We start from the raw sequence: 25,213 nt of genomic DNA on the forward strand, positions 1-25,213 counted from the left end.
GATATCGGCCCCATTCGATTTTTTCGATATTTTCGTTTCAAAATATAGATAAAATCGATACTATCGTGGATATGCCACTCCTATTTATTTAGATTTCGAAATGGCCGAAACCCGAACACAAGATCCAATTCCGAGAGAAAGTGCTATGGTCCGCAATAAGCTCTTCATATTCTTGGTATGCTGTTAAATCCCTCTATTTGGTATCATGACCTCCGCTCCACCAACATTTGCGAAACCTTTGTATGAAAGGCCCTCTCTCCCACTCCCCCATCGCTACAACTGGACGTGGTACTGACTTCAAAGGAAAATTCCGTTTTGCCTTGTTCCACTTAAGTAACGAAAATCAGCGTTCCAAATTTGCGCTAAGGCGAGTAAATCGATCTACAAAATTTGACAATTCGTGTGAGAACAATAATTTTTTTTTACGAAAACAGGGGGTTATAAATTAGAAAAATAAAATCGCCATTCCGATGGAAGTTGGCATTACTTTTTAGTGGCAGCAATTAATTCGATAACAAAACGATAACATGTTGTTGTCGCAGCCAGCGTTGCCACCACTTTTATTATGATCAGAAAAATTCTTCCACAAATACTAAAAAAAAACAATATTTCATCACAAGAAATACAACGTTGTGATGTTACAATGCAAGAAAGAGTATTAGCATTCTTAAAACTCATAAATTTTTATTTGATCTAACCCACACATTCATTTCATACAGAACCCCACATCCCAGTATGGGGACAAAATCGAAAATGCTGGCAACGCTAGTCAAAGGCATAACATCACTAGAAAGCGCGTCGTTTTACCAACATCTTCAACAGATTCATTGGAAAGGTGCAACAATTATTGCATTTACTGAAGAGAAAAGTAAATAAAGGAACCATTGAACTACATTTCTACATTTTACAAATCAACAGATCTACGTCAATCAACAGTGTGACATAAAAATAGCGCCACTATGGCAGAGGAAGAGAATGCTGCCGATGTGACACTAACATCTGCTCAAACAACACCGCCCAACGAGATCGAAGCCTCATTCCTCCAATACATTGAGATGGAAAATTTCAAGTCTTATCGAGGACATGTTCTAGTGGGTCCACTTAAGCAATTTACAGCTGTTATTGGTCCCAATGGTTCTGGTAAGGATTGGACGGAAATATGTCGAGTTGAATGGTTAATATATTTCTTTGATTTCTTTTCAGGCAAGTCCAACTTTATGGATGCAATCAGTTTTGTTATGGGTGAAAAAACTACAAGTTTGCGTGTAAAACGTTTGAATGATCTTATACATGGTTCTTCGATTGGAAGACCTGTGGCACGTAGCTGTTATGTTACCGCCAAGTTTATTGTGAATGGTGATTATAAACTTGATTTCCAGCGTGCAGTTATTGGCGGATCATCTGAATATAGGATTAATGGCAATAGCGTCTCAAGTTCAGCCTACCTGGCGAGATTGGAAAAGATGGGCATTAATGTAAAAGCTAAAAATTTCTTAGTATTTCAAGGGGCTGTTGAAAACATTGCTATGAAAACGCCAAAGGAGAGGACAGCTTTATTTGAAGAGATTAGTGGGTAGGTGTTTAGGAGGACCGTTGATAAAAATGTTATTATTTTGAGATATATTTCGAAATATCCTAGAAGGAACAGTGTAAATCCGAACTACGACTTTTGTACATTATTTTTTCAGTTCTGGTTTACTAAAGGAAGACTATAATCGCCTTAAGCAAGAAATGGTACTGGCGGAAGAGGAGACACAATATACATATCAAAAGAAGAAAGGCATTGCAGCTGAACGGAAAGAAGCCAAACATGAAAAGATGGAAGCAGAACGTTATGCCCGTTTAAAAAATGAATATGTAAGAAATTGCACTCAATTTGTAATGAATCGGATATAATTTTTACTTTGCTCATATTTCAGAATGAGAAAAAGGTGGAATATCAACTATTTCGGCTCTATCATGTGGAAAAGGACATAGAAAAACTTAATGAAGAATTAGAGCTAAAGCAAAAAGATGTCAAAGAAGTGGAAAGCCGTAAAGCTGCTGTAGACGATGTGCTTAAAGATAAGAAAAAAGAGTCGGGAAAACTGAATCGTGATTTGGCTAAAGTGGATCAGGAGATACGTGAATTTGAAACACAAATGAATAAGAAGCATCCGCTTTACATTAAAGCCAAAGAAAAAGTTGCACATTGTCAGAAAAAGTTAAAATCATTGGCGAAAACACTAGAAACAGCGCGGGAAGCTGATAATGCACATCAGCAAGATATACGCAAGCTGGAGAAGCAACTGAACGAGGTGGAACAGCTTAAGAAACGATTTGAGGATGAAATAGCGAATGAATCAACACGTCGTGGTAAAAGTGTACACATGGAAGAAGGTCTAGTTCAGGAATATGATAGTCTCAAACAAGAAGCTGAAGCGACCGCTACCAAATATCGCTCACAATTGGACTCTGTTAATCGAGAACAAAAATCTGATCAAGATTTACTTGATGGTGAAACAAATCGTCGAGCATCTGTAGAAGAGGCACTGAAGAAACTTACGTTGCAACGTGAAGAAGCCATAAAGAGGCGTGACAAATTAATGGATCATATAAAATCTTCAGAAGCAGCCTTGGAGGAGCAAAATCGTATCAAAGATGAATTAAAACGTGATGTGGGTTGTTCGAAAGAGAAAATTGCGGAAATTCAAAGTATATTGGAAGACGTTAGAGATCAATTGGGTGATGCGAGAAGTGATAAACATGAAGATGCCCGTAGAAAAAAGAAACAAGAAGTTGTGGAACTTTTTAAGAAACAAGTACCGGGGGTGGTAAGTTTCATGTTGTTGTTTGTGAGGCGTATTATGAAATAAATCTGTATCTTTATAGTATGATCGTATGATAAATATGTGTCAACCGACTCATAAACGTTACAATGTGGCTGTAACCAAAGTCTTGGGTAAATTTATGGAAGCCATAATTGTGGATACCGAAAAAACCGCCCGTCAATGTATTCAGGTAATTAAGACAACATAGAGTTTATGTTATATAAACGTTTACAATATAATTTTTCAAAAATGTTTGCAGATACTTAAGGAGCAAATGTTGGAAGTAGAAACTTTTTTACCGCTGGATTACTTACAAGTGAAACCACTTAAAGAACGACTGAGGAATATTAGTGAACCACGTAACGTAAAACTGGTGTTTGATGTTCTAAAATTCGAACCTAAGGAAATTGAACGTGCCGTACTTTTTGCCACTGGCAATGCTCTGGTCTGTGAAACTCCGGAAGATGCCATGAAAGTTGCCTACGAATTAGATCGCTCACGATATGATGCCTTGGCTCTGGATGGTACATTTTATCAAAAATCTGGACTTATATCTGGTGGTAGTCACGATTTGGCCCGTAAAGCTAAACGGTGGGACGAAAAGCATATGGCTCAGCTGAAAATGCAAAAGGAAAAATTGAGCGAAGAGCTTAAAGAACTCGTTAAGAAATCCCGCAAGCAAAGTGAGCTGGCCACTGTGGAATCTCAAATTAAGGTAGGAATTGCCATTCCTAGCACTAGCATATTTAGTACCACATTTTTTGGTTTATATTTTCTAGGGTCTGGAAAATCGTTTAAAATACAGTATGGTGGATTTGGAGTCATCGAAGAAGTCAATATCACAATTTGACAAACAATTGCAACAAGTCCAAAGTCAATTAGATGCATTTGGGGTAAGTTTTTTTATTTGTTAATAACGATAAAAGCCATAAAAGAGAAGGCTTTAATTTCGTGTGCAATATACTTTCGAAATATCGTTGCGGAAGGGAACAATTTGCCATTTCGGTTTGTCAAAGAAATTCCAGGGAAACTGCCCCTGTTGTAATCGCTAACTTTATCTCAGCCGGACGAATTTTCGATGTAAGACCGAATCAGTCGAATGCCTCATCAAAAGTACTCAATTTGTCCATAGACACACTTAACATACTGAATATCGACAGGGTGGTGTCGGTTCCGGTTATAGACGGGTCATTGCAGCATTAAATATCGATGCCCTCCTCCTCAACCTCGTATCTTAAAAAATAATTTTTTTCCGGAGAGATATAAAACGATTAATTTTTTGATACATCGTAGGTAGGGTAAAAGTTTCAATGCAATTATTAGAAAATTGAGTACATCTAATCCCCCAATAATTGCATTTAAACCGTTACCCAAACTCCAATCTATAATAAATGACCGTTTATATCTTTTCTTAAAATGTTTATTTTTTAAGATACGAGGCTGAGGAAGTAAGGCATCGATATACGACAGGCAAATGTGAGGACAACAACATTTAGCATTGCATCATCACATAACATGCAATGCTAAAATGTGGAATAGACTGAAACAATCAAGCACCTTCTCTGCTAATGTCCTGGAAATTAAAAGACACAGGCTGTTGGGGGTGTATGAGATTGTATCTCTATTATTTTCCTCCATAGATCCTGCAGCCCTGTTAACTAATTGCAGGAGCCTTAAGTGGCTATGGAGCGGGACATCATAGACTCTGCAAGTTCAACAAACCCCGTTTCTCTTCCCTACCTCTTTCCTTTTCCCTTCCTTTCGCATTCCCACCTTTTTTATCTCTTCTGGACCACTGGTCGTCTCCGAGTAAAGTGGCTGCCAATAATCAACGGCAGCTGCGCATTCTGTCTGTAACCTTACTCCAATTGTAACATATTTATGTCTTTTAAGGTATTGCCCTTCCCTACCATCGGAGATTTGTAAAGAGTTCCCGATTACCTTAAATTCAATCCTGGCGATTGTAGAGAAATCCAGAGATTTTGTTGAGGCCCATCAGTACTTTTATGTGTCCGATCGATTCAGACACATATTTAGAAAAACGGTTCTCAAAGAGACAAAGCGCTAATTTTAAGTGTACAGAATTTCTCCTCCGACACAAATCTTTCCATCCAGGCCATCCAGATTGACACTATCACACAACCTCTTCATAACCTCCGACAGAGATAGAGAATGATTAATAGCAACTTATAAACCGGTCGTTGTTGTAGCAGTGATTTTATTATATGTTTCTATGTTCATTCTTCTGCTTAATCTGGCTCAGGGTCTATCTCCAGTTTTAGGAATGCTGCGACTTCGATGGGATTTAACCGCAGATATACTGGAGTTATTTGACGCTTCTCAGCTGCGATAGATGGAGAATGTCCTCTGAGGATCGCATTCGTACGATAGTTGTTTATGGCATCTCCGTTGCATTTGTTTGAATGCTGTTCGAACCGGCTTGATATGCCTGTTGATCTAGGAGTTCTCTCTTGCAACGCTGGACCTATCTTTCTAGATCATGAAGATCTCTCTTGACCTGCCTAGGTGGGGGTCCTATCTACCATATGGTGATTAGGATGGCTCTCACGGTAACACCCGAGCAAGTACTGTAACGAAAGCATGCCATTGTGTTGCTGTACTGGAAGAACTTTACCTCCTCATGTAGATTCTGACAAGTTTGAATATCTTTCCATCGCGTTCCATTTACATTCGCGGACCAAACTGGCGCCGCATAGCTTACCACAGATCGACCTATCGCGTTATATGTGGTCACCAAGGTTTCTTTATCTGCACCTAGTTGTGGCACGTGCGGACGACGTGAATATGACGTGACACATAGTTGTAGTTTGTAGTCGGAATTCTGTTACTATCGGCCATTACATTCAACGCTGTACTCACCTGTGCCGTCCATATGGTGAACGGACTGGCCGTAGATTTAGAGGCGGATATTTGCATATTCTTCGCGTGGAAAAGATGGTAAGATCGGTGAAAGAAGGAGTTCAGCTTTTCACAAATGACATCAGGAAAGGAACCCGACGCCAAGATCGTACAATCGTGTGCATACATTACGATCTCAATGCCGTCTAGAGGGCGCGGTATACAGAAGAGTATCAAAGGCTTTTGATAAGTTAAGTGTCACGATCACTGTGCTGTCACACGGCCTGCTCTGATATGTGAGGAGATGGCGTGCAGCGCTGTTGCCGTGCTGTGCTGCTTACGGAACCCATGCTGATGATCGGCAACTGGATAGCTATTTCTAACGCTGGGGAGGACTAAAGCCTCAAGGGTCTTTGCCACGAGCGACAAAAGCGAAATAGGTCTGTATGATTCTCCATTGCTGGCATCCTTGCCTGGCTTCAGTAGCGGGACCACCCTGCCCATTGTCCTGACTTCGGGAACGATATGGGCGGCCAACGACAGGTTGAAAACTTTAGTGATATACTCAACTCCCGGCACATCCTGTTTCCGCATTACCATGGAGATTCCATCAGTGCCGAACGCTTTAGATGACTTAGCGTTCCCGATGACATTCGCAGCATCGCATCCTGATGACATTTGCAAACATTGTAAATTGTGGTTGTTCATCCTCGGCAGGAAGAGATCTAATGCGACGTAGTACTCTCCTCCTCACCCTGTCACTCCCTGGGTGGTCCACAAACTGCCGACTAAAATGATTTGCCCACCTCTTTGGATCAGTCAGCGTAACGTCGCCAAAGGTGACTGATGCTCTGTGTTCCTTCTTTCTAGGGTTCGAGAGTGACTTAACCGTTGCCCACAATTCACTTATTCCGGCTACAATGTTGCAACTCTTCAGATGATTTTTCCGTTAATGCTCACGGACCAACCTGTTCACTTCCAGTGTCAGCTCCCTGACTCTGGGGTCACTGGGATTGACACGACGAAGATCATCCCGTCGCCATTGCCGGGAAATAAATACATACACATATAACATTTAATAGAAAGTTGATAAAAATAACACAATAATAAATCAATTTATTATTTTCAGCCAAAAATAACTGAAATTGAAAGGCGCATGGAAAAGCGTGAAGAGCATATCCAAGAAATCAAGGAAAATATGAATAATGTCGAAGATAAAGTATTCGCTGCCTTCTGTCGCCGTTTAGGCGTTAAAAATATACGTCAATACGAAGAACGTGAATTGGTAATGCAGCAGGAGAGGGCTCGCAAACGTGCCGAATTTGAACAGCAAATTGATGCAATTAACACCCAGTTAGATTTTGAAAAGCAAAAGGACACACGAAGTACAACAACATATTATTGACTCTTTATATACATACAAAATTATTAACACAATTTTATTTATTTTGTACAGAAAATGTTGATCGTTGGGAACGTAGTGTTCAGGACGAAGAAGATTCTTTGGAAAAGCTTCGTGCGGCTGAAAAACGCTATCTAAGCGAAATCGACGAAGACAAAGAAAAAATGGAAAAATTAAAACAACAAAAAGCTGAGAAAAAGCAGGCTGTCGATGACATGGAAGAAGAAATTGCCAAAGCACGCAAAGATGTTGCTAATTTGGCCAAGGAAATTCATAATGTTGGATCAATGGTGTCATCAATTGAGGCAAAAATTGAAACAAAGAAAAATGAACGTCACAATCTGTTGATGCAGGCAAAGGTAGGATGGGATAACTTACTATTTTTATTTAATTGTCATTAACACGAAAATGTTTCAGATGGACTGTATTTCTATACCACTGTTAAGAGGATCGCTGGACGATTGTGTGGGTCAAGGTGGAGAAATTGACAGTAATACACCCTCAACATCCGCTAATGCTGTTGTAGATAAGGAAACCAAGTAGGAGACTTTTAATTCAAAATTTAACATTTACGCCTTCCTAATCTTCTTATTATTCACTTTTCAGCATTGAGGTTGATTATTCAAGTTTACCACGTGATATTTGCAAACTTAAAGATGATTCGAATTTTAAGAAAACAAATGAAAGATTACAAAAAGATCTACAAGCTAAGTTGGATGTTTTGGAGCGTATACAAACACCAAATCTAAAAGCTGTTCAGAAACTTGACGCTGTTACAGAAAAAGTGCAACTAACAAATGAGGAGTTTGAAAATGCCCGTCGCAAAGCGAAAAAGGCTAAAGCTGCATTTGAACGTGTGAAGAATGAACGCTCTGACCGCTTTACCCAGTGTTGTAATCATATATCCGATGCAATTGATGGCATTTACAAGAAACTTGCACGTAATGAAGCGGCCCAAGCCTATTTGGGTCCAGATAATCCCGAAGAGCCCTATTTGGATGGTATCAATTATAATTGCGTAGCACCAGGCAAACGTTTCCAACCCATGAGCAATTTAAGTGGTGGTGAAAAAACAATTGCAGCCTTAGCTTTACTATTTTCCATACACAAGTACGTTGAGGATAATATCTAATGCCTAAATAATGCATTTTGTATTAATTTTTTTTACACATTTCAGTTATCAACCTGCTCCATTTTTTGTACTTGATGAAATCGATGCCGCTTTAGATAATACAAACATTGGCAAAGTTGCCTCGTATATACGAGATCACACTACCAACTTGCAAACCATTGTTATTTCCTTGAAAGAAGAGTTTTATGGACATGCTGATGCCTTAGTTGGCATAACGCCGGGAGTATGTTTAAATTTAAATTCTGTTTCCACTAAAACTGTAACAAATTTTTTATTTTCAGGATGGTGATTGTTTGGTTTCAAATGTTTATATGTTTGATTTGACTCGATTCGCGGATAAGTAATAATAGGAGTAGCAGCCTTCCACGTTCGATACGTGTTTCACAAAACCAACCTACATAGTTATTGTATTATTTGATAATTATGATGCACCTATCACTAGTTATATTTGTCGTGTAAATGTTGATTTGTAGAGTCTAAAGCAGAACATTGTTTAATTTCCGATTTTGACGTATTTTTAATGTTTAGAACCAACTTAGGTTAATGCACAAAGATTACGGTTTAAGTAAATAATAAAATGTAAAAAAGTATCAAGCGTTTTCTACTATAATAAAATATGTAAGACCATATGAAATTATGATTGATCATCATATCTGTCTAATCTTAATAATTTTTTAGTTTAGGCTAAAAAATCCCCGACGGGTAGGTTAGGTTTAGGATGCGCAGCTGCCGTGCTGACAGCCACTCCACTCGGAGACCTTGAGGTTCATTGGAGTTATTTATTGTAGAGATGATGTTGTTGTTGTGATGTGATGATGTAGCTGTGTGTGTTGGTTATTGTGGATGCGGCTACATGATGCTGTGTGACTGCAGATTGTGATGTGTGACTGATTTGTTTCGGTATTGGTATGTGGGAGGAGATGTTGAATTAAGTTGGATAGGTGGGAAATGAGGGAAGTGGAAAATGGTAAGACAAGAGAGAAGAATAAGTAACTGTAGAGGATAGATCAGATTGCTTATAAGAAGACAGATTGATTTAGAAAATGTTCTACACGGTGGCAAATATTTTAAGCAAATTTAAAATTTTAAGTAGAAAAAATATCAAAAGGGTTTATAGCCCTAATGTACAACAGAACCAGAAATAACTGACATGGAAATAAATTTCCATAAATTGTGATGTCTTTTTCAACATCACAAGCATTTCACCAATTTTGGTAACGAAATTGGGAACATTTTAAAGATCAGAATGTTCATTGCTGAAACGCATCCAAACAAAGATGAGATACCCATTAGTACAATTCAAATAAAAAAATGGGAAAGTAGGATGTGCGCCAACCTATTTTGCATCAAAATAAAGGTGATATTTTCCTCATCCATTAACGGTTTTTGCTTTTGGAATACGTCTACTAAAAACGGAGATATTCGCATAAGAATAAAACGTTGAATTTTTGTGCACATAAATTTTATGTCCATTCCGTCCCCTGCATATTATCCTACCATCACAAAAATCAATAGGCCTCTTCCTCTATGGGCCCCCATTAACCCACAAAATTTCGTCACAATCCGATCAAAATTGCCACCTGAAGCGTGATTAAAAAATGGAAAAATGGGATGTATTACTGACTATTGCGACAACCTGCTTTGCACCATTTTAAAGATGGGATTTTCTACTTTCATAGTCGGATTTTGCTTTTGGAAAGTCCCCAACTAAAGCTGTGATATTCGTCATTATAATTAAAATCGCAAAAATGAAAAGTTGAAAATCATTAGAGACTATTGCGATATATTCATTGTTTGACCACCAACGACAACCTACTTTACATCGTCAATCCCAAGGCAGCGGGTTCTTACGTACCGGATTGACCCGAAACCAAAAGTGTTTCGGCCAGCGGCTGCCATCCCAGCATTATATACTGCAACAACAACAACAACTTTACATCGTTAGAAAGGTGATATTTTCTACTTTCATTGTCAGGTTTTGCTTTTGGTCCACCCTTATAGACGCTGAGATATTTGTGATGGATTAAAACGTTGACTTTTTATCCAAATGAGTTTTTTGTCCGTTCCGACCCCTGCATATTATCCTACCATCATCCTTCCTCTAACCATTAACCATCAAAATTTCGTGACGATCCGATCAAAATTGCGACTTGTAGCGTAATTAAAAAAATGGAAAAATGGGATGTATTACCGACTATTGCGATATCTCTGTTATTTGGCCACCTACGCCAACCTGCTTTGCATCATTGTAAAGATGGGATTTTCTACTTTCATAGTCAGGCTTTGCTTTTGCGAAGTCCATAACCAAAGCTGTGATATTCGTCATTATAATTAAAACAAAAAACAGCCGAGGCACGGGCGAATGAATGGAGCTTTGTTAAAAAAAAAAAAAACAAAATTCCAATAACAACATCACAGGCAACTGTGTTGGTGTTCTTTTCAACTCACAGAATTCGAAGAATTCTTAGTTGATACGTGCTGACATGTTGCAAAATATTTTGATTTTGGTGTTTCTTTGGAAAAGCCGAAAAGTGAGTGTGATTCTCATTCATACGAGAATACTAGACACTTAAAGAGTTCGGTTTTTCGCTAAAAAGGCATCATTTCAAAAACTGAGAAGCCAATTGATAATTCCCTTCGCCGGGATGAAATCATGATATTGGTAGCGATCAGTAAAATTTTGCAACACTATCAGTTCGTTTTGAAAAACATTACTCTCTGTAATAGAGGGTAATAAAATGAAGTTGAGCCAATGGGGGAATACTCCACTCAAACAATCGAAAAATCGCAAAAATTAAATTTGGATTTTATTTGCGATTATTGTGATATCTTCGTTGTTTGACCACCTACGGCTTTTTGCTTTTTGTGTACCCCTTATAGAAGCTGAGATATTCGCTTTGGAAAAAAAACGTTGACTTTTTCTCCAAATAAGTATTTTGACTCCGGGACTCCCATCAACACCCGATCCGACGATCCGATCAAAATTGCGACCTGTAGCGTGATTACAAGGTTTAGAAGGATGCACCTATCACTAGTTATATTTGTCGTGTAAATGTTGATTTGTAGAGTCTAAAGCAGAACATTGTTTAATTTCCGATTTTGACGTATTTTTAATGTTTAGAACCAACTTAGGTTAATGCACAAAGATTACGGTTTAAGTAAATAATAAAATGTAAAAAAGTATCAAGCGTTTTCTACTATAATAAAATATGTAAGACCATATGAAATTATGATTGATCATCATATCTGTCTAATCTCAATAATTTTTTAGTTTAGGCTAAAACATCCCGGACGGGAATATTAATCATGTACCTATGCGGGTGCAATGTTGCAACTCTTTAGATGATTTAACCACTTATTCCGCTTATGCTCACCGACCATCCTATTAACCTGCAGTGTCAGCTCATTGACTCTGGGGTCACTGGGGTTGGCACGACGAAGCTCATAACGCTCATTTGCTAATTCCGTCGCCTCTGCCGGGAAGATTGGTCTCACTTCGGGTATTCGACCAGCAGGTATATGGCGAGCGACTGCAGCAGTGATGATGTCTCGGAACGTGCGTTCTGCTACCCAAACATCAGAAGGATCTCTGAAACCGTGATTAGTGAACTCTCTGAAACTCGACCAATTAGCTTTCTCATGATTGATGAAAGTGTGGCGTTCAGAGGTGATGAAATTGGGCGGTCTGGTGATGGAGACAACTGTGTTGTGCTGATTTGGACAAATTATGCCCAATGTTTATGATACCTACCCCACAAACTGCTAAAAATTACGCTGAAAATTTCCAAAACTACTTTTGTCACCTACATATGTACGTAAACCCTATTTATTTCTAAAACTGGGGATATGTTCTTGCCACGTTGTCAGTCGTCTCTGCAACAAAATTTAAAATTTGTATTACGTAAAGCGATCGAAAATAATCGCCGATAACGAGTTATGGTTACTGAGAGGAGCGTTTTTTTACTTTGACCAAAAAATGACTGAAAAACAAAATAAGCAAAATAAAAATTTTAGAGGTGATAAAGGCCTGGGTACATACGCTGCATCGCCTGGTTGTCTTGCTTTCCTGCTTCATTTCTGACATAACAAAAATAAAAGAATAAAAAAAACATAGTTCGAAATTGTCTCGGCCTTCTTTATTCTTTTATTTTATGTTATGTCAGAAATGAAGCAGGAAAGCAAGGCAACCAAGCGAGGCAGCTTATGTACCCAAGCCTCAATGTAATAGAAGAATGTGAAATTCGCAGTATGTACATGACTATTAGGGATACCCAGTGAATTGCAATAATCGATTATTCGGTTTTCGTAAAAAACTTAAAACTCGACTTTCGATTAATCGTTAACCGCCGAAAACCGATTATAATCGAATATAATCGACCATTTTCGTTGATGAGATCCGTGATGGTTATATGTATAAAAAAGTACCGTCGATTATGCGGTTTTAGCACACCCAATAGTCAACTACGACTAATAGTCGACCACGATTAATAGACGACTACGAATAATAACAGACTACGACTAATAGTTGACTCTGTCTTCCGAAAGTCGACTAAGAAGACTTTTGGAAATTTTACGGTTAATAATCGATTAACCGAAATCGATTTTACGTATCCCTAATGACTAAGGCCATGTTTATATTATAGCTTTTTGGAGGGTTATCCTTCTTTATGAGGATTTATTTGAAATAAAAGCAATGAAATTGACATTTGAAACCCAGTGAGTTTGTTAAATCCGGCTATATATAAACGTACTATAACACATGTCATTGATTTTGTCAGATTGTTTCTGGTTCTCCATTCAACAGTGTGGAGGATGACGTATTCCGAACCCGCAAAAAACCAAGTTGCAAAGTTTTCTACCGCCTGCGCGAATAGCTATGGAATACTTTTGGAATTTTGATTGAAATATATTCAGACTATCAGCCCTATTCTGAACATTCCCATGGGAACTGTTTCCCATGGGAGCGAAATTTCCCATTCCCACGTTTTCCATATTCTCAACGACGTGGGAACAGCAAATGATGGGAGCTGGAATTTCGAAATTCGAAATCAGTTACTCCAAATTATTATAGCATACTTTTGGGGGGATGTAATTTTGTTTTGTAATACAAAATGCCTATTTGCATTGAATTCGCGGTTTTTGAATTAGATTAGCAAAGCACAACTCACTTCAACAACCGTGCATTGATTTATGGATTTTTTAAGCGAATGGAGTCAACGATGTGTGGTGTTGTTCTAATAAGCACATTTTCTTCAGAATTTGCGAATTGGTGTAAGCATTTTTTTAATTAGTAGGCAAACATAAGTTTTGTGTATAAAGTAATAGGAACTTTTTAAGTTTGCAACTAATTTAAAAATTGTATGTTGATTCGGAATAATTTTAGTTAGGGGTTTAAGGCGTATATCGCTAGTTTTACTTATTCCTAATGATCGCTAGAACTCGTATTTTGCATATTTTAAAAAAAATTCAAAAAGAAAAATTCGGATATTTTTTTTCTCGATTATTACATATGTATTTCAGAAAACGTATCTCAAAAAAAAGAAATAAAATACGTTTTTGATTGAATCTAAAACTAAAACACATGCCCTTGCAAAATTTCAAGCTTCTACGTTCAAAAATAACGATCCTATTCAAGAAAAGGCATTTCGGAAAATGGAATAGCATTGCAATAATTTAGCATATATGTATGTACGTTTGTGTGATAGTTGTCGTGTCGTTGAGGAGACTAATACGTTTTCAATAGAACGTTAGTCGTCTGATTTAAAAAACCGGAAGATTATATTACGAAAATGAATACAAGTTGTAAAGATTGTATATATTATGGTTATTTTCCAATATATTTTAATAATTATTGCCAAAAATTCTTTTGAAATTGATTTGTTTTTATTTGCTGTGCTGCGTTAACAGAATCAACCATGACTCTTTTTCTCGTATTTCAATACATATGGTCTGTTCCAGAACTGCAAAAATCTACTAATTTTTACTACATTTTTTTTTTGTTTTGTTCGATAACATAAAGGAAAATTTTTATCGGTGTAAAACATGTTAGATTCTTGCAGGTTTTTGTATCATATAAGAATATGCAAAATCCGAAGTCTACTAATGGCATATTTTACAGTACATTTTGTATGCTTTTATTAAGCAAACACATGGCGATTATAAATATTTGCAATAATTTTGTCGTGTAGATGTCTTATAATATGAAATTTCATAAAAATATGAAATTTCTTGAACATTTTTTTCAAACTCCCACACTGTTTGCTGGGGAGATTTTTCCCACAAAAAGACACAAAATTCTCCCACAATTCAAGATAGAGAATGTATACTTTTTTCCCATGGGAACAAATTCCCAATTCGAACTTCATTCAGAATGAGGGGAGATGGGAAATGGGAAAAAAACTCCCACAAAATTTTATTCAGAATACGAAAATGTGGGAATGGGAAAAAATTCCCAACTCCCATGCGTTCAGAATAGGGCTGTATATGTGTCATTCATATATACATTGTGATAGTGGGACGTACGAAAAAGACATTCATCTGGTGTACAGGTTGATGGACCACTACTACTTAATTGCTACGCAACATCCTTCCACACCTCATCAAAAGTGGCTTTATGCTTGGTTTACATTTACGAAATCCACTAGGTTTCAACTGTCAATTCCTTTGCGTATAGGGGGCACACAACCAAAATAACATAACCGTTTGCTTCTCGCTAATTTTATCATCGTATTCAAGGCATGTTTACATAAGCAGCTCTATTCTGAACGCATGGGAGTGGGGAATTTTTTCCCATTCCCACATTTTCGTATTCTGAATAAAATTTTGTGGGAGTGTTTTCCCCATTTCCCAGCTTCCCTCATTCTGAATGAAGTTCGAATCTCTATATTAAATTGTGGGAGAATTTGGTGTCTTTTGTGGAAAAAATCTCCCCAGCAAACAGCATGAGAGTTTGTCCCAATTTACATTGGGCGAGTTTACTTGCGGCAATTGTCATTTTGTAGGAGAGAGAGGTGAGGCATATGGTAACCCTTTGCCTCTCAGCACCCTCTCTCACCTACAAACTGACAATTGCCGCAAGTAAACTCGCCTAATGTAAATTGGGACTTTGAAAAAAAAAGTTTCAAGAAATTTCATATTTTTATGAAATTTCATATTTTGAGACATCTACAAGACAAAATTATTGCAAATATTTATAAACGACATGTGTTTGCTTAATAAAATCATACAAAATGTACTGTAAAAATGTCAATAGTAGACTTCGGATTTTGTATATTCTTATTAGATGGAAATGGACGAATTTCTTGGGTTAAAAAGATCATGGCTTACTTCCGTATCGTACATCGCTTAACAAATGTCTGGAAATGTGCGGGTTATGTTTTTTAACGCCATAGTACTTAACAATTGCGAATCAACGTGTTTCAAAACGTCAAAACACGCATTTTTAACACAGGTAAAATGCAAACATGTATCATTTTTACTTCTGATGCATTTTGTTCTGTCAGATTCTCCTCAACGACTACGACAATGATCACACAAACGTACATACAGTCAACAAAAAAAGTCTACATACAACCTATAAATATCGGGTTTTAAAGGGGAGTACACACCATCATTCAAAACTGACAGTCAACGTACTTTTAGGACAATTTTCGGGCAAATAACAACTTTTATTTAGCTAAAAACGTTTGAAATACAATATATATATGGCATTATTTAGAGATTACAAAAGAAATTTTTCAGTTAGGCTTTGATATTTACGAAATAGACCTCGATGACTGTCAGTTTTGCTTGTCAATGTGTACTATACTTTAGGGTAAGGAAGCATTTTTATGAAAATCCAAGTACATAGTTCTATCTCATATCCCTAATAAACAATATTACATACAACAGAAATTTATTCCATAATACGAATAACGGTAAATTCTATAAAAATTAAAAAAATAATAGGGAAAAAGTGTACATACACCCAATGAAATATTAAGATTACCGTACAATTTATGGAATAAGCAATACAAATTTTACATTTTATTGCTTTATCGAATGTCTCTGGTTGTCTATGATATCCCAACATACCAAATAAAAATAAAAAGTAATAGCACTTGAGACTAATATTATAAAAATAGAAAATTCACAATCAATTTATAACAATGCTTGTAAAACTATTACTGGCACAAACTTTTCTAAAGTCTGACATTTGTTGATAAATTAGTTTTCGTAGAATTTTTTTTGTACTTTACATCGATCTCTTAGTTTTTATGTGATTAAATGTATATCCGCGTTGTGTGAACTAAATAATTATATCCGTGTTGTGCTAAAATATAATTGCCGATGCCTACAAAATATAAAACAGTCTTAAAAGACAAAAAAGTCATTGAACTTTGGAATCATAAAAAAATATGAACCTGAAGAATTTTTCAGGATTTGTGATGTAAATAGTGGTTGTGATGAATCTAGAAGTGAATGCGAACATAGTGAAAGTGACGAAACTACGAATAATTATATATTTGACATTCATACATATGTTCCCAAACCCATTTTCTAAGGGACATGGAAGATTTCTCTCATATTAATGAGTGCATGCCGCTTCATATTGGCTTAATGACATACTTGTTATCGACAATTCCGAACGGCGTGTTTACGACACCATTTGTATAAAAGTTTTTTATGGTTGATCCGGAAATGTCGTCTACATTACGCTGAGGGATATTTTGCCACCGTTGGAAAGTATGATGTTTTTGCCCGACCTGAGAAATAAGGCGACCTGACTTAACGCCCAACGGACATAAAGCCCAAAATCAATTTTGGGCGTTATGTCCGCCCTGAACCCGGACTTAACGTCCAAAGTGAAATTGGGCGTTTAGTCCTCCACCATAGCGGACATAAGGCCCATTGGGCGTTGTGTCCGTTTTCCAAAATTAAAGATTTTCCCTGTTCATAATTAAAATTTAGATTTATTTAGAAATAGAATTGAATTATATGTGTATGTAATAAATAAATTATTATATGTATATATAATTGAGAGAACCCAACAATTTTTGCCGATGGCTCTGATATCCGATTTTTTTCCGAGATTTCGTAACCTTTCTTTCCGATTATTTTCCGAGTGCTCTGCACAATCTCGGAAGGGAAATTTTGATTTGTTTTCTTTCCGATTAGTTTCCGAGTACTCTGCACATAATCTGAAAGAATTTTTGATCTGTGTATTTTTCTCGCGAGCAAAAATCCCGAACTCCGGTTGAGAGTTGATTGTATACAAACAACGCCAGCGGCAAGGGAAATTTCTTTGCTTTGTTTGCATGCTGTACCTTGTTTTTTAGTTATTTCGCAGCATTTAAGTGAGTAAGACGTAGCGGAACAAATTATTGTGTGTTTCAAAACAAATTAAAATTGGAAGTTTGCATACACATTTTGTAAAAAGCTGTTTATAATAACAAATATTCAGCCTTATTACGATTGGCGTAGTCGTATCCAAAATTGCAAGTTGACGTGTCGAAACGACTGATTGGTATAATGAATATATTCGTCCTTAAAAGCTAAAATATCACATTTTAAAGAATTCTTTTAATAAAAAAAATAATAGAATTGTTAGTAGATCATGTTTAAGCTTTTAATCCAGAAGAAAAACCAACCCTACAGTTTTTACAATCAAAATAATTGTTCGGCGTAGACGTTTTTGTAGTAATTGGCGTAGTCGTTGTCGTAGGGTTATTTTATGGTATCACGAAAAATTTACGACAACGACAATTTTTTTCTCATTTAAAAAAAAATATTTTTTTAATTGTAAAATAATTCGTTCGAAGTCATCTTTTGAACAAGAACTAAGAAATTTGCATTGCTTGAATCTTTATACGAGGACTCTAACAGATTTTCAATAGGAAGTTTGTCATCTGATAAAAACAAGAAAGTTGTCATACGAAAATGAATTAAAGAAGTAAAATTTTTATTTATTTTAGTTATTTTCCAATATATTTCATTAATCATTGCCAAAAAATTGTTTTGAAATTGATTTGTTTTTATTTTTATATGCAGTCGTTAACAAAATCGGTCACGACTCTTTCCTCGCATTTCAACGCCATACGTGATACCGATTTGTCGTATCAAAAAAATAAATTTTATTTATAGCCTAAGAAATCCGTCCAGGGAATGATGAATTTGTTTCTTTCGATATTTTATGAATCTATGATACTGTAAAATATAAAAATGTTCGTAGTATATAATTTGTCATCATATACAAAATGCAAACTACGACTACGCCTACGACATTTGAATACATACGACTACGCCAACCGTAATAAGGGGGATTGTTAATTCTATTTTAGATACGCCAAATAAAGAACAACATCGTGATGACACATGGAAACTTTATTAGGAAAAGTTGTGTTTTATAATTTTGCAAACACACAATATCAGCGGGCAGCAGCAATGAATACTATTAAATCCAACTTGTGAAGATGATGAAATAAAGAATAAAAAAATTCGCATTAAACATCCGAACATTTTCCGAAATATAAATCACCGGAATTTTTTTCCGATTTTCGGATAAAACCTTACGAAAATATTCAGATTTTTTTTTCCATATATCGGATAAAATATCCGATAATCTTCCGATTTTTTTCCGAATATCGGATCAAACATCCGATAATCTTCCGATTTTTTTCCGAATATCGGATCAAACATCCGATAATCTTCCGATTTTTTTCCGAATATCGGATCAAACATCCGATAATCTTCCGAATTTTTTCCGATTTTCGAATGTTATGCTGGAAGCGATGGAGCAAAAGTCGAAAACGGTATATTTTATAAGAAATCGCGCGCGCGATTTTTTATAAAATATACATTTTTTGACTTTTGCTCCATCGCTTCCAGCATATTCAGATTTGTTCTATAACTTAATTTATTTACAATAAGCAAACAATTTTAAATACATATTAACATTCAACATAACAACTTACGAAAGCGATCGAGCAAAAGTCGAAAACGGTATATTTTATAAGAAATCGCGCGCGCGATTTTTTATAAAATATACCGTTTTCGACTTTCGCTCGATCACTTTCAACATCTTTCAATTTTATCTATCAGGTATGTGATGAATTCCCAATCGATTTGGGATAAAAACGATTTGCCCAAAACGAGTGAATCGTATTTAGATGTGACGGAAACCGCATCGAATTTCAATTCCACGTTGTTTCAATTTCATTAAATTCCCCCAACAAAAAACAGACTAGTGACCCCAAATCCTCAGATGAAAGCGGCATACAATTTTTTTGCTGTGGCGAAAGCAAAAACCGAAACAAATTGACTGAAAAATAAGATAAATGTGTGTTCTTATTTAAATGGGCCTATATGGAAGCTTAGTGAGGGAATTCTTGTGATATTACATAATGAGATCTACAAACAGTGCATAACAACATATTAAGCGGGTGCATTCACCAATTTGGATGTTAAAAGTACATTTTTTGTTCTATGCTTTTTTTTTATCAAAATATCAAACATTTTCTCAACAAAATATGCCAAAAGTAGGGAAAATAAATCGAAATTTATCTATTCTCTAAACGAGCTTACATTCATTACATCGTTTATAAATCGACCACAAAAATATGACCGTTTTCAAAACGAGAAAAACAAACGATTATCGGATTGCATCACACCCTTTTTTGATCAAATTTCCATAGAACACAATGGAATATGAAACCGATATCGAAAACGATTCGAGATCGAAAAATGTACATGCATCACACCTACAATCGTTTTCGACTCGTTTTGAAATCGAAATCGATTTTCATCACATACCTGTATGACTCAATTTTTAATTCACAATAAGAAATAAATCACTCAACACGCTGTCAATCACTCAACGCTGGAAATGTGTTAATAAATTTCTGAGGGAGATTTCGACATCATAGCTTGGCTCCTTATGCGTCCAACTGGTTTAAAATCAACTGAATGATGTTTATTTTTTTAGGGATCAATCAAATTATTTTTAAAATCTACTTATCCATTATAAAACTACCATTTCGAAAATTTTAAAAAATTTTTCTTTATAATAAAGTTTGACAGAAATTTCAAAAAATAATAGTTTATTGTAGGTTTTGGAACACAGCAATTGAAACCGGCGCTGCATTACAAATATTAATTTTAAATCATTAAAATACGAAAAAAAACATATTATAACATTTTGGGCGTTGTGTCCGATTTTTTTTGGGCCTTATGTCCGGAGTTAGGGCGGACATAACACCCAATTTTATTTTGGGCGTTAAGTCCGGGGTCAGTGCGGACATAACGCCCAAAATTAATTTTGGGCGTACACAATTATCTTGAACGGAGCAATCGATTTGGTCCAATCTTTGGATCTCCAAATATTTTGTCCAAATTAAGTTTAACTTTGAAAATGGTCTACATCGGTCTTTTCCTTAAGGTACCTACCCCCAACCAAAGTTCAGTTTAGGTTCTGTTCAAAGACATTTTGAAAATTTATGCCGATCCTACTCCTGTTTACTGCGATATTAGGTTTTCGTGGGCATGCTTCCTGACATAGTGGTCCAAAACCTCTATGTTATACGTAACCAAGTGAAATTACTGGTGGGCGTGATATCTGTCGTAAAGAAATGATTCCCAAAATAAGATCTACTTCCAAACTACACTATATCAATGCATTCCTTCTGGTACCTTCTTCGCACCACGTGTGAGCTTTAATATAAATCCATATTTTTGCCGGCATGTTCGTACGTCCACAAAATTCCCATAATATATATATTTTTTAGGGAAAAGGACCTTGGCTGTGTACTCTGTATTCTATCCATATATGCAAGTTTAAATTCAGACATGCTGTTGGCAAAGCCAACTGAAACTTTTTTACTTGTTTTCATTTCCATTTTTTAAATCATTGTCTAACCCCAATTGTTATAAGTCTTCTTTTGGTATAGTTTGGATTTACCGAACAGATTTATAGCGTTCCGGTTAACTTAAAGTTGAAAGTGATGATTGAATTTCAAGAAGGAGCTTCTTGGCATTAACATTCAATGTAAAAATAATATTTTTAATGTCTCAAAATTAATTTATTTTGCGTTTTCAAATCCGTCAGATAGTAAAAGAACACATATAATAATGGACCTAATTCTAATCCCATATTATATATTCTCAATTATAGCTTAAAATGAAATGTGGACTCACCTCTTGCATTTGTGTCACTACTTCTCAGTGGAAGAGGAGATTCGCGAACGTTCTCTGATATTAATCATAACCTATGTACCTCACAATGCATTTGTGGTTAAATATACTCTAAAGATCACATCTACCCATACATACTTACACACTTATCCTAGAGTAATAAAGAAAGAAAAGTCTATTTTTTGCTGTTTACATGTTTTTTTATTTTTATTGTTTTTTTTTTAACATTTGAATGTTTGATTTACAGTAATCAATTTGAATATTTTTTTTGTAACTTTTTTACATAACTTTAATTGGGTAAACATCATTTAGCATGTTTAATTTTGTTTTTGTTGTTGTCTCTGTAGTCCTTATGTGTTGATATTTTGTTGTTGGTTGTTTTGAAGTTTCGTTTTAAAGTGTTTTCCGTTTTTTTTTTTTGTTTCTTTTTATTTATTGTTATAACACAAATTCATCAAATTTCAGCTTTTTGCAGTCCCTTTGTTATTTCTATAAAGAAAACAAATAAAACAACAAAATATATTATTAGCCTAAAGTTGTAAAAAAATAATTTTAATTTAAAACATGAAAATAAGTATTCGCTTTTTTATACAACTATATTTATTACTGAAAAACTAATAAATATTACATTAGCATTTTTTGGTTCTTTTTGGTGTTAGGAAAATGCTTCACTTATGACCTTAAAGTACAATGAACATTCCCAAATTTTAAAGTATAGTACACATTGACAAGCAAAACTGACAGTCATCGAGGTATATTTCGTAAATATCAAAGCCTAACTGAAAATTTTCTTTTGTAATCTCTAAATAATGCCATATATAATGTATTTCAAACATTTTTAGCTAAATAAAATTTGTTATTTGCCGGAAAATTGTCCTAAAAGTACCTTGACTCTCAGTTTTGAATGATAGTGTGTACTCCCCTTAAGAAGAAAAAAGTTTTGGAATTTCTTAACGTAAATTATTATGCGCTTTAGGGAGTAGGTTTCAAGGCAGTGGGCATAATTAATTCATTTACAGAAATGATTAAAAAAGTCTACGCAAAAACAAAAAAAAAAAAAACTAGTAAAATCCACCTTAAATCTTTCGACTGAAAGACATACAACAATACGATGTGAAAAAAGCTGTCGATTGTAAGTCCCAATTTACATTAGGCGAGTTTACTTGCGGCAATTGTCATTTTGTAGGAGAGAGAGGTGAGGCATATGGTAACCCTTTGCCTCTCAACACCCTCTCTCACCAACAAACTGACAATTGCCGCAAGTAAACTCGCCTAATGTAAATTGGGACTAATATGATGAAATACATATTGAAAAAAAAAAGATTTCTAGTAATGAAGGGGGACAAATGACTAGTCTTTGGAAAAAAGTTTCAATTTAAAATTCACAAATGCAAATTTGCAATGGTGTACGTATAAATATGCGCTCCAAATGCCGAAAATTGCCTAGCAACAACAACATCTAATATGCCTGTAGTGGGATTCTGTAACGCATTTTTGCTGTTATCGATAATTGTCGGTAAAATTAAAATGCTTATAACTTCGATAATTAACGAAATTTTTCGGTAAGTTTTGTCATGTTCACACGAGCGTTTCAATTGCGTTGTTCGCCTGTCGAACGACGTACACGAATTAACCCGTTTCCACGACACCATTCGTAATTAACAGAAACATAAACAAAATTTCTTTCATTTTTGTTTTCTTGTTTTTAAGTAAATTTGAACCGAAAACACATAAAATATACATTAAATGAATAGGAAAAGCAATAGACTTTCCTTCAAATGTATCATCTATATTTAACTACACACATTTCATTCATTTTTTAATAAATTCTGAATAATTTTGTATTTTCAATATATTGTTATATGTTTCTATTTTCAGAATTGAAAAGAGAGAGACATGTCCAAACAATATTTGTGTTTACAGACTTTCAGGTATTTGTTTCCATTTTGTTTCTGATTTTTTACGCGATTTTGAACTAATGGATAAGAAATGTGTGTGGAATTAAGAAGGAAACACAACCGTCTTCCTTCTGCATCTATATAAAATGTTTAGTTCATTAATTTTCATTCATCTTTTTCCTTTTCTCTAAAAATTTTTGTGTTTTCAACAAATTTTTCAATTTTGAATTTAGACATGTCTTAATTCATTTTTTCGATAAATTCTCTCATTTGTTAGGAGCAGTACACATTGTCAGTTTTGAATGTCGATATTTCGCAGTTATCGATAATTGTAAAAAATCATCATTCAAAACTGACAATGTGTACTGCACTTTAGGGATGGGACATACTTATTCGTCGTTCAGGGAGTATTTCTAATCGAACAACGTAGAAAACTCGTCGTTCGTTCATAGAATTTTGTGTGGGAAAATAAGTAATTTATTCGTAGTTATGGGTCGAACGACGAATAGAGAACGAACGACGTACCGTGGAAACGGGCTATTAACGATGAATAAAAAGTAGACGCTAGCCTCTACCGACACAAACAGTGATGCCAACTATTCTTTATGTTTTTAGTCATAATTTTGCGATTTAATTTTACCGATTTTTGTCGGTAACAGCAAACATGAGTTACAGAATCCCACTACTGATGATGTTAACCTAATCAGTTAACGAAACGATCGTCGCATAGTGGATGATGTGTATATTCGATTAATTAAATTAATTAAAAAATCTTAAAAAGTGTTAAGTTCGGCCGGGCTGAACTTTTCATAATCAACCATAAAATATTCTGAACTTCTGAACTTAAATGGGATTATTAGTTTTCTTTCTGCTTCCAAAGTATTTATGCCCACAATTTTAGGTGGAGTAGTTACTTGACCACTAGGAAACCTAAATGCAAAGTTATAGTTGATTCGGTCTAAAAATTTAGCTTAAAACGTCAAAAATACCTGAAATCGAATGGTACCGTTATATGAGGGCTAAAATAAAACGTGCATATATGTATGCCCATAATTTTTGGTTGAGAATTTTTGATCACTGGAAACCCTAAGTGTCAAATTATAGCTAATTCGGCCAGAAAATGTAGTTAGAAACGTCAAAATACGTGAAATCGGGCGGTACCGATATATGAGGGTTATAGCTGGTTTATACTTATGCTCCGAAGTCCATTAGATTTCTCGAAATCCTGAAATACACCCCGCTGTTTACACTCATTTTTTTTTTGATGATTTCAAACATGTCCCACTAATCAAGCTGCATATCGCTCATTTACTCAAAGAGTGGCATAACTCAAAAAATGGGTTTTTTGACTTAGCAATTTCTATTTTTGCTACGACTTCTACTTTATCTTGTGTCAAATTTTCAAGTTGATATCTCTAAAACTCAACAAGTTACAGCTTATTTTCTAGGAGTTTGGCATAGACCATCAAAAAAGTTTTTTGCATTTATGAAGCACTAAAACACTTCAAGTCATGCTTTATCTTGCAGAGAAATTTAGCACTGATATCTGGCTAGTTCTCTGCAAAATATGGTCTACCTAGTTATTTTAGTTTTTGTGTAATAATCTTTTTAAGTTGGGAAGTCAAATTTCAATCGACAATTTAAAACGCGTTTTTCTCAAAACTTGATTTTTTGAAATGTGTCACTTTTTGAGTAAATGAGCGATATGTGCAGCTGATCGAACATGAATTTTCAAAATAAGTTTTTGCAAATTTAAGCTGTGTTCCAGAACTAAAAAGTTTTTACAACTTTTACGACTTTTACACATTTTACTCGAAAAAGCGTTCCCGTACACAAAAAAGTTGTAAAATGTTCACTTCTCTTTAAACAAAAATGGCGCTGAATGACGCTCTCTTTAAAAACTTTTTACACGACAAATTTGGGCGAGTAAAAAAATAGTAACATG

The 25,213-nt window shown here is 35.3% G+C and overlaps 2 protein-coding genes across 2 annotated transcripts in view; one reads left to right on the top strand and one right to left on the bottom strand.

Annotated features, from left to right (window-relative positions):
• Window positions 1-758: 758 nt before the first annotated feature.
• Window positions 759-8,837, top strand: SMC1 (structural maintenance of chromosomes 1). Its single transcript, XM_073958656.1, has 14 exons — window positions 759-835; window positions 919-1,140; window positions 1,204-1,573; window positions 1,689-1,857; window positions 1,920-2,813; window positions 2,872-3,000; window positions 3,070-3,525; window positions 3,590-3,703; window positions 6,799-7,054; window positions 7,126-7,430; window positions 7,489-7,610; window positions 7,678-8,181; window positions 8,249-8,426; window positions 8,485-8,837. The coding sequence occupies exons 2-14, from the start codon at window positions 960-962 to the stop codon at window positions 8,545-8,547; spliced, it is 3,741 nt and encodes a 1,246-aa protein (XP_073814757.1). The 5' UTR covers window positions 759-835; window positions 919-959; the 3' UTR covers window positions 8,548-8,837.
• Window positions 8,838-21,548: 12,711 nt separating this feature from the next.
• Window positions 21,549-25,213, bottom strand: part of LOC141388629 (uncharacterized) — a 273,261-nt gene continuing 269,596 nt past the window's right edge. The window contains exon 5 of the mRNA XM_073958657.1: window positions 21,549-21,859. Coding sequence (XP_073814758.1) covers window positions 21,832-21,859 — 28 coding nt within the window. The 3' untranslated portion in view covers window positions 21,549-21,831. The remainder of the gene's footprint in view (window positions 21,860-25,213) is intronic.

Source organism: Musca autumnalis, unplaced genomic scaffold (genome assembly GCF_047663935.1).
Source record: "Musca autumnalis isolate F117 unplaced genomic scaffold, ASM4766393v1 scaffold_1, whole genome shotgun sequence".
NCBI lineage: Eukaryota > Metazoa > Arthropoda > Insecta > Diptera > Muscidae > Musca > Musca autumnalis.

Bases quoted from the DNA above. Each gene is read 5' to 3' on its own strand.
- SMC1 (XM_073958656.1), top strand. From the start codon at position 960: ATGGCAGAGGAAGAGAATGCTGCCGATGTGACACTAACATCTGCTCAA. The intron at 1,574-1,688 runs GTAGGTGTTTAG...TTATTTTTTCAG, and splicing joins TTATTTGAAGAGATTAGTGG to TTCTGGTTTACTAAAGGAAG. The intron at 8,427-8,484 runs GTATGTTTAAAT...TTTTATTTTCAG, and splicing joins TAGTTGGCATAACGCCGGGA to GATGGTGATTGTTTGGTTTC.